This window comes from Neovison vison, chromosome 13, assembly GCF_020171115.1.
Source record: "Neovison vison isolate M4711 chromosome 13, ASM_NN_V1, whole genome shotgun sequence".
NCBI classification, from domain to species: Eukaryota; Metazoa; Chordata; class Mammalia; order Carnivora; family Mustelidae; genus Neogale; species Neogale vison.
The window spans coordinates 111,057,574-111,068,560 of record NC_058103.1 but is presented as its reverse complement, the minus strand read 5'-3'; the positions used below and the strand labels follow the sequence as shown (position 1 = coordinate 111,068,560).

Genomic DNA, 10,987 nt, shown 5'->3' with positions numbered 1-10,987 from the left:
CTGGATTTTGTCAAATGTTTTTTCTGCATCAATTGAGAGGACCATGTGGTTCTTCTCTCTTCTCTTACTAATTTGTTCTATAACATTGATTGATTTGCGAATGTTGAACCATCCTTGTAGCTCAGGAATGAATCCCACCTGGTGGGATTCCCTGGAGGCATCACATTATCTGATTTCAGGCTTTACTACAAAGCTGTGATCACCAAGACAGCATGGTACTGGCATACAAACAGACAAATAGACCAGTGGAACAGAGTAGAGAGCCCATATATGGACCTTCAACTCTATGGTCAATTAATCTTCGACAAAACAGGAAAAAATATACAGTGGAAAAAAGACAGTCTCCTCAATAAATGGTGCTGGGAAAACTGGACAGCTATATGCAGAAGAATGAAACTCGACCATTCTCTTACACCGTACACAAAGATAAACTCAAAATGGATAAAAGACCTCAATGTGAGAGACAGGAATCCATCAGAATCCTAGAGAACATAGGCAGTAACCTCTTCGATATCAGCCACAGCAACTTCTTTCAAGATATGTCGCCAAAGGCAAAGGAAACAAAAGCGAAAATAAACTTTTGGGACTTCATCAAAATCAAAAGCTTCTGCACAGCAAAGGAAACAGTCAACAAAACAAAGAGGCAACCCACGGAATGGGAGAAGATATATGCAAATGACAGTACAGACAAAAAGTTGATATCCAGGATCTATAAAGAACTCCTCAAACTCAACACACACAAAACAGACAATCATATCAAAAAAATGGGCAGAAGATATGAACAGACACTTCTCCAATGAAGACATACAAATGGCTATCAGACACATGAAAAAATGTTCATCATCACTAGCTATCAGGGAGATTCAAATGAAAACCACATTGAGATATCCCCTTACACCAGTTAGAATAGCCAAAATTAGCAAGACAGGAAACAACATGTATTGGAGGGAATGTGGAGAAAGGGGAACCCTCTTACACTGTTGGTGGGAATGCAAGTTGGTGCCTCTTTGGAGAACAGTGTGGAGATTCCTCAAGAAATTAAAAATAGAGCTTCCCTATGACCCTGCAATTGCACTCCTGGGTATTTATCCCAAAGATACAGATGTAGTGAAAAGAAGGGCCATCTGTACCCCAATGTTTATAGCAGCAATGGCAACAGTTGCCAAACTGTGGAAAGAAAAAAGATGCCCTTCAACAGACTAATGGTTAAAGAAGATGTGGTCCATATACACTATGGAGTATTATGCCTCCATCAGAAAGGATGAATACCCAACTTTTGTAGCAACACGGATGGGACTGGAACAGATTATGCTGAGTGAAATAAATCAAGCAGAGAGAGTCAATTTCATATGGTTTCACTTATTTGTGGAGCATAACAAATAGCATGGAGGACAAGGGGAGTTAGAGAGGAGAAGGGAGTTGGGGGAAATTGGAAGGGCAGTTGAACTATGAGAGACTATGGACTCTGAAAAACAATCTGAGGGGTTTGAAGCAGTGGGAGGGGGGCGGGTGGGAGGTTGGGGGAACCAGGTAGTGGGTATTAGAGAGGGCACGGATTGTATGGAATACTGGGTGTGGTGCAAAAGCAAGGAATACTGTTATGCTGAAAATAAATTTTAAAAAAATAAAAAAATAAATGATTGAAAAAACAATAAAATAAAATCATTTTTTACAGTGAAAAAAAAAGGGAAAAAAAGCAAAATGATCACAATAAAGCAAATGATCACAAGAGACTTCTATGAGTAGTTAAGCTAACAAACTAGACCACTTAGAATAAATGGATCAATTCTTACAAATGAAGAATCTAACATTGAATCATGAAAAAATAGGAAGTCTGAATAATCTGATTACTATTAAGGAGATAGAAGCTATCATTAAAACAGCCCCAAAACAAAAATCCAGGACTGGACAGATCATTGGTAACTTCTTTCTAAGATTCAAGGATTTAATACTTATCCTTATCAAACTCTTCTAAGTAATTCAAAAGGAGGGAATACTGCAAAACCCATGAGGCCAGTATTACCCTGATACCAAAACCATACAAAAACACCAAAAGACAATTATAGGCCAACACCTCTGATGAACATAGATGCAAAAATTCTCAAAATAGCTTTCTGCCCGTGGACGACGCCGAGTAAGCATCGTTAAAGTCTCCCCTCCCACCGCCGTCATGTCTAAGTCAGAGTCTCGCAAAGAGCCTGAACAGCTGCGGAAGCTCTTCATCGGAGGTCTGAGCTTTGAAACAACTGATGAGAGTCTGAGGAGCCATTTTGAGCAATGGGGAACACTTACGGACTGTGTGGTAATGAGAGATCCGAACACCAAGCGCTCCAGAGGCTTTGGGTTTGTCACATATGCCACTGTGGAGGAGGTGGATGCAGCCATGAATGCAAGGCCACACAAGGTGGATGGAAGAGTTGTGGAACCAAAGAGGGCTGTCTCAAGAGAAGATTCTCAAAGACCTGGTGCCCACTTAACTGTGAAAAAGATTTTTGTTGGTGGCATTAAAGAAGACACTGAAGAACATCATCTAAGAGATTATTTCGAACAGTATGGGAAAATCGAAGTGATTGAGATCATGACTGACCGAGGCAGTGGCAAAAAGACGGGTTTTGCTTTTGTAACATTTGATGACCATGATTCTGTAGACAAGATTGTCATTCAAAAATACCATACTGTGAATGGCCACAACTGTGAAGTAAGGAAAGCGCTCTCTAAGCAAGAGATGGCTAGTGCTTCATCCAGCCAAAGAGGTCGAAGTGGTTCTGGAAACTTTGGTGGTGGTCGTGGAGGTGGTTTTGGTGGGAATGACAACTTTGGTCGCGGAGGAAACTTCAGTGGTCGAGGTGGCTTTGGTGGCAGTCGAGGTGGTGGTGGATATGGTGGCAGTGGGGATGGCTATAACGGATTTGGTAATGATGGAAGCAACTTTGGAGGTGGCGGAAGCTATAATGATTTTGGCAATTACAACAATCAATCCTCAAATTTTGGACCCATGAAAGGAGGCAATTTTGGAGGCAGAAGCTCTGGCCCTTATGGTGGTGGAGGCCAATACTTTGCCAAACCACGAAACCAAGGTGGCTATGGTGGTTCCAGCAGCAGCAGCAGCTATGGCAGTGGCAGAAGGTTTTAATTACTGCCAGGAAACAAAGCTTAGCAGGAGAGGAGAGCCAGAGAAGTGACAGGGAAGCTACAGGTTACAACAGATTTGTGAACTCAGCCAAGCACAGTGGTGGCAGGGCCTAGCTGCTACAAAGAAGACTTGTTTTAGACAATACTCATGTGTATGGGCAAAAAAACTCGAGGACTGTATTTGTGACTAATTGTATAACAGGTTATTTTAGTTTCTGTTCTGTGGAAAGTGTAAAGCATTCCAACAAAGGGTTTTAATGTAGATTTTTTTTTTGCACCCATGCTGCTGATTGCTAAATGTAATAGTCTGATCATGACGCTGAATAAATGTGTCTTTTTTTAAAAAAAAAAAAATTCTCAAAATATTGGAAACAAAATTCAATGATACATTAAAAGGATTGTAAACCAACATCAAGTGGATCTTGGATTTATTCCAGGGATGCAAGAATAGTTCAACATCTGCAAAAATAAATATGACATACCACATTAACAAAATGAAAATGTTATCTTAACTGATGCAGAAAAAGCATTTGACAAAAGTGAACAACCACTTATGATTTTTTAAAAAGTGAGTATATAAAGGGAGCATACCTCAACCTCATCAAGGTCAAATTTGATAAACCCACAGTGAATACTAGACTCAAGTTGAAAGCTTTGCCCCTAAAGTTAACAAGACAAGGATGTCCATTCTCACCACTTTTATTCAACATAGTATTGGAATCCCAAGCCATATCAGTTAAAAAAATAAAATAAAATAAAAGTCACCCAGACTGTAAGAAAGTCAAATTCACTTTTTCCAAATAACCAGATACTGTACATATAGAAAACCCTGAAGACTCCACTCAAAAACTGTTAAATGGGGGTGCCTGGGTGGCTCAGTGGGTTAAAGCCTCTGCCTTCGGCTCAGGTCATGATCCCAGGGTCCTGGGATTGAGTCCTGCATCGGGCTTTCTGCTCAGCGGGGAGCCTGCTTCCCCCTCTCTCTCTGCCACCTGTCTGCCTACTTGTGATCTCTGTCTGTCGAGTAAATAAATAAAATCTTTAAAAAAAAAAACAACTGTTAAATGAATTTAGTACTGTTGCAGGAGACAAAAATATGCAGAAGTCTATTGCATTTCTATAGACTAGTAAACTTTCAGAAGTCTTTAAAAAGTCCCATTTACCTTCACAAGAATGTCTAGAAATGATTTAACCAAGGAAGTTAAAGACCTGTACACTGAAAACTCTAAAACATTGCTGAAATAACCTAAATAAAATCCAAGTAAAAGATATTCCAAACTCATGGACTGAAAGAAAACTACTGAATAGCCACACTACATAAAGCAGTCTATACATTCAATGCAATCCTTATCAAAATTCCAGTGATGTATTTCACAAACTACAGCAAGCAATTCTAAAATTTGCATGGAACCACAAAGGACCCTACCCAAGCAGACAAAACAATATGAAGAATGAAGCCAAAGATATCATATCCCTGATTTCAAACTATACTACAAAGCTATAATTAGAGTGTCGTATTGGCACAAAGACATAGATCAATAGAATGCAATACAGAGCCCAGAAATAAACCCACACTCACACGTTCAGTTAATCTAGGACAAAGGAGGCAGGAATATGCAATGAGGAAAAGAGGCCCTTCAATAAATAGTGTTGGAAAATGGGATAGTTACATGCAAAAAAAAAAAAAAGTAAACAAATAACAAATAAAAAACCTCAACCCCTATCTTACACTACAAATAAGAAAACAAAAATAAAAACCTCAACTTAAGACTTAAAGCCCTGAAACTATGGAAATTCTAAAAGAAAACATATGCTATGTAGTCCTTGATCAGTCTTAACGATTTTATTTTTTTGTTTTTTGGATTTCACTCCAAAGGCATGGAAAACAAAAGCAAAGAAAGGTGGTACTGCATTAAACTAAAAAGCTTCCACACAGTGAAGAAAACCACCACCAAAAATAAGAGGCAACCTACTGAATGGGAGAGGTACTCACAAATCATACATTTGGTAAGAAGCTAGTATCTACAATATAGGAAGAACTCCTACGACTCAGTAACAAAACAAAACAAAACAAAAAATCCCAATTACAAAATGGGCAGGGGAACTCAGACATTTTTTCTGAAGATGCATACAGATGACCAACAAGTACATGAAAAAATGCGCATCATTAACCATCAATGGAAAATGGAAATCAAAATTGCAAGGAGATACAACATGCACCTGTTAGAATGGCTATTGCCAAACAGAAGAAACTAGTGAGATGTGGAGAAAATGGAACTTTTTTGAACTGTTGCCAGGAATATTATTTGGTGCCACTTTGGAAAACAATACGGGGGTCTCTCAGAAAGTGAAAAAAAACTATCATAAGTCCCAGAAATTCCAATTCTGGGACATCAATCCAAAGAAAGTAAAAATATATATTTGAAAATGTATGTTCCCCTATGTTCACTGCAACATTATTTAAAATAAGCAAGGTATAGAAACATCCAAAGTGTCTGTTGATGGATGAATGAATCAAGATGTGGTATTTGTACAATGGATTAATAATCAGCCATAAAAAAGAGAAAGGGAGATCTTGTCATGTGGGACAACATGGATAGACCTTAATTGTATTATGGTGAATGAAATAAGTCAAGGAGAAGTACTGCATGATTTCACTTACATGTGGAATCTAAACAACTACACAAAATAAAATCCAGACTTTATATGGAGAACAGAGTGTGGTGACCACTTCACAGTTTACACAAATGTTCAATCACTGTTATACACTAGAATTCAATTAAACCTCAATTAAAAACACATTTTAAAGGGTGGCAAGGAAAAAAAAGAGCATCCGTCCCCGCTCTAAAGGTAATTTGCCACTGAAGAGAATATGGGGTAAAAGGGACCTACAACAGGAATTTTCAGTATCAGATCCATTTAAGATATTCAACTCAAGACAAAAAAAAAAAGTGTCAATATTTCCATGACCTCAGTTTCATTAACAAATATAAAGTAATGGCAAACAGTGGGAAGGTAAAAGCAGGCATGCTCTTCTGGTGAAAGCATATATAGCCATACCTGAATGTATTTTTCCAGTAAAGTATAGCTCAAAATTCTCTACCTTTTGTCAGCCTAAAGGTCAGCACTGAGCTCTTATGTAACCTAAGACTATGTCTGCACATTCTGGGAACATTTATTCCAGGCTGTGTTTCCAAAGACAATTTTGACAGCAACGCTGTCACCTTGCCCTATGGATTTTGTCTAGTGTCTTTCTCTTCCAATGCATTCTATGTTTTTCTTGTGCACTTTACTCCCACTGTCATCATGGATAATAATGAGATCCTTGAGCCTGGTTTTTGTGTCAGGTGTGGAAATAAAGATCTTACCTTTAATTCTTAGACAAGAGTATCTTCCAGAGTTACTTCGCACTGTTAAGGGCAAGAACTTTGATCTCTGAGTATATTAGGGACCATTGTACATTATTGTAATACATAGCTGTAGCTCAATTTGTTTATACATACATGCCTGAAAATTTTACCCTCCAAAGTAGTATTTAGTTGTTATGCCATTTAACCATAGGTATTCATATATATATTTTTCTTTCTCTGTATTTCTTTTAGTTTCTCACAGTATCTTTTTGGTGCCCATTTGCTACAAAAAAAATAATCTTTATCAGAGAAAAAAAAACTTATTTTTAACCTAAACCAAATGTGCTACAGTAAACAACTACATGAATTAAGAAAAATTCAATAACCACTAACAATGAAACTAGAGAACCTCTAGGATATGGATCAATACCTATTTAGTTCAGTAGCTATTTGTACTCAATGTCAAAATCATCCAGGATTCGTGTTCATTTCTAGGATTAGTTATGATAGAGAGGATAAGAAAGAACCTCACTCCTGGGGTAATAAGCTAAATGCAGATTTAATTAAATTTTATTTTTCTGTAGAACTACAATGAGCAGTAGAACCAAGAAAAAAAATACTGATAAATTTTTACTCTGGAATTCAGTTTATCTTTGTAAGCAAGAGCGGTGGCAGCTTCCATACATTCAGGAAGGCATTCGGTCTGGATAGGAGTAATCAGAAAGCAGACTGCTGTATCCTGGCAGACTCCATAGAGATCAACAGAGATCAATACAACATTGGATGGCAGTAATGTGAATCTCAAGGAGCCCAAAATGTAATAACAGATCACTTGACCTGGTAACTCTCCACCCCAGAAGCAGGAGTGGACAAAGAGCTATGAAGCAGAGAGTAACAATTTTACACATTCTTATAGGGCTTCCATCCTAGGACCCTGCCAAATTGGAATAGAAGGTAGGGCAACAAGAGCAGATATTAGAGCAAAATCCCTTCCCAGATGAACCACTGGGCAGATCAAAGAGGCAGTGGTGGTACAGGAGGTTGGGGTTGGACCGAACAGAGACAAGTTCAACGTAGTTCAAGCTGCTACCCTCCCAGTTCAATTGGATCATACCAAGAATATGAATGATTAGCCCCATATTCTAACAATTTCATGGAATAAAGGCCATCATTCACCCCCAAACTACTAGAACTCATACAGCAATTCAGCAGCGTGGCAGGATACAAAGTCAATGTGCAGAAATCAGTGGCTTTCTTATACACTAACAATGAAAATACAGAAAGGGAAATTAGAGAATCGATTCCATTTACTATAGCACCAAGAACCATAAGATACCTGGGAATAAACCTAACTAAAGAGGTAAAGGATCTATACTTGAGGAACTATAGAACACTCATGAAAGAAATTGAAGAAGACACAAAAAGATGGAAGACCATTCCATGCTCTTGGATCGGAAGAATAAACATTGTTAAAATGTCTATACTGCCTAGGGCAATCTATACTTTTAATGCCATTCCGATCAAAATTCCACCGGCATTCTTCAAAGAGCTGGAGCAAATAATCCTAAAATTTGTATGGAATCAGAAGAGACCCCGAATCGCTAAGGAAATGTTGAAAAACAAAAATAAAGCTGGCGGCATCACCTTACCTGATTTCAAGCTTTATTACAAAGCTGTGATCACCAAGACAGCATGGTACTGGCATAAAAACAGACACATAGACCAGTGGAACAGAGTAGAGAGCCCTGATATGGACCCTCAACTCTATGGTCAATTAATCTTTGACAAAAGAGGAAAAAATATACAGTGGAAAAAAGACAGTCTCTTCAATAAATGGTGCTGGGAAAACTGGACAGCTATATGTAGAAGAATGAAACTCGACCATTCTCTTACACCATACACAAAGATCAACTCAAAATGGATAAAAGACCTCAACGTGAGACAGGAATCTATCAGAATCTTAGAGGAGAACATAGGCAGTAATCTCTTTGATATCAGCCACAGCAACTTCTTTCAAGATACATCTCCAAAGGCAAAGGAAACAAAAGCGAAAATAAACTTCTGGGACTTCATCAAAAACAAAAGCTTCTGCACAGCAAAGGAAACAGTCAACAAAACAAAGAGGCAACCCACGGAATGGGAGAAGATATTTGCAAATGACAGTACAGACAAAAGATTGATATCCAGGATCTATAATGAACTCCTCAAACTCAACCCACACGAAACAGACAAACACATCAAAAAATGGGCAGAAGATATGAACAGACACTTCTCCAATCAAGAAATACAAATGGCTCTCAGACACATGAAAAAATGCTCATCATCATTAGCCCTCAGGGAGATTCAAATTAAAACCACATTGAGATATCACCTTACACCAGTTAGAATGGCCAAAATTAACAAAACAGGAAACAACATGTGTTGGAGAGGATGTGGAGAAAGGGGAACCCTCTTACACTGTTGGTGGGAATGCACGTTGGTGCAGCCTCTTTGGAGAACAGTGTGGAGATTCCTCAAGAAATTAAAAATAGAGCTTCCCTACGACCCTGCAATTGCACTCCTGGGTATTTACCCCAAAGATACAGATGTCGTGAAAAGAAGGGCCATCTGTACCCCAATGTTTATAGCAGCAATGGCCACAGTCGCCAAACTATGGAAAGAACCAAGATGCCCTTCAATGGATGAATGGATAAGGAAGATGTGGTCCATATACACTATGGAGTATTATGCCTCCATCAGAAAGGATGAATATCCAACTTTTGTAGCAACATGGACGGGACTGGAAGAGATTATGCTGAGTGAAATAAGTCAAGCAGAGAGAGTCAATTATCATATGGTTTCACTTATTTGTGGAGCATAACCAATAGCATGGAGGACAAGGGGCGTTAGAGAGGAGTAGGGAATTTGGGTAAATTGGAAGGGGAGGTGAACCATGAGAGACTATGGACTTTGAAAAACAGTCTGAGGGGTTTGAAGTGGCGGGGGGGGGGGGGGTGGGAGGTTGGGGTACCAGGTGGTGGGTATTATAGAGGGCACGGCTTGCATGGAGCACTGGGTGTGGTGAAAAAATAATGAATACTGTTTTTCTGAAAATAAATAAATTGGAAAAAAAATTAATAAAAACAAAAATATCACTTATAAAAAATGTAAAAAAAAAAGGCCATCATTCTAGAAATAAAACTGATAACTCTAATTCAGTCGCCTTTTATTACACCTAGTATCTAGGATATAAGAAGTTGGGACATGGAAAGAAGGAGGCAAATGTGACCCATAACCAAAGAAAAACAGAGCCAGTAAAAAAACAGGTGACCTAAGTCATTGGCATTAGCAGCCAATGACTCTAAAAATCAACTATACAAGTGTTAAAGAATCTATAGGGAAAGACAGATAGTATATGTGAAAAGATATTTCAGAAGGGAAAAGTAAACTAAAAATAGAAATTCTAGAGCTGACAAAAAAAGTGTCTAAAATAAGTCATTGGAGTGTTTAGCAGATTAAACACTGCATGTAAAAAATTGTTTAATAGCCAGAAATTACTCCCAATCTAGAAGACACACACCCCTTTGTGATAGGGTTTTACCATTCTTCTCATACAGAGGTAGCCAATATTTCTATACCCTACAAATAGTAGTTGGCTTAGCAACTTGCTTTGACTAAGAAAATGCAGCAGCAGTTATGTTAAGCCTTCTTTTAAGGTGGGCCTTAATCTGAGACTAAACCTAAAGGGACTTCAAGCCTTCACATATCTCAAGAGTGCCATATCTTAAAGAAGCCTGAAATGATGTCCCTTCTTGACAGAGAGGTACAACCATCTCAGCTCTCCCAGCTGACTTTAGCTTCTAGCCAACACACCTGCTGAATTTAGCTCCATGTGTGGACTTAGATGTCTCTTGCAGAAGAATGCACCATCAACTCATACTTGTGATATAACTTGCTATTGTTTTAAGCAACTAACTTTTGTGGTGATTGATGGATAATTTATACACTGAAGGAGAAAGAATCACTCCATTTGACTACGTGTCAATTCAAGTTAGCAAAAATGAAGCAAAATGATAAAAACTGGTAGGGAATAAATCCAAGTGATAAATTGGTAGAGAACCCCAAGCTGGGTAAGTGAAATAAAACCACACACAACTGGGTAAGTGAAATAAAACCAGAACATTATAGTTAAATTGGGGGGGGGGGAGAACAAGAAAGAAAAAAATAAAATCTCCCAAGTAACCATAGTGGGGGAAACACATTGCATAGAGGAATGTTATAATGAGAACAAAAGTTAACTTTTCATCAGATACAATGCAGGCCAGAAAGCAATGGAAATATACCAAATGGGAAAACATTCCAGGAATTAAAAATATCTATATCAATATGCACAGACACATACAAATATATACTTATGTATGTGGTATAAACCCACAAAAAGTCTTCTAAGTGTCAAGTTCATACAATTCTACAATAGTTTTCACTCATGCATCCTTTTTATATATGGAGTTTGATGACTAAGAAGC

The 10,987-nt window shown here is 38.2% G+C and overlaps 1 protein-coding gene across 1 annotated transcript; it reads left to right on the top strand.

The window, feature by feature from the left end:
- Positions 1–2,116: 2,116 nt before the first annotated feature.
- Positions 2,117–3,164, top strand: LOC122893109 (heterogeneous nuclear ribonucleoprotein A1-like). The gene has a single exon (XM_044229927.1). It carries the CDS (start codon positions 2,171–2,173, stop codon positions 3,131–3,133), a length of 963 nt encoding a protein of 320 aa, XP_044085862.1. The 5' UTR covers positions 2,117–2,170; the 3' UTR covers positions 3,134–3,164.
- The last annotated feature ends 7,823 nt before the right edge of the window (positions 3,165–10,987 follow it).

Excerpts from the sequence above, each read along its gene's own strand:
- LOC122893109 (XM_044229927.1), top strand. The coding sequence starts at position 2,171 with ATGTCTAAGTCAGAGTCTCGCAAAGAGCCTGAACAGCTGCGGAAGCTC.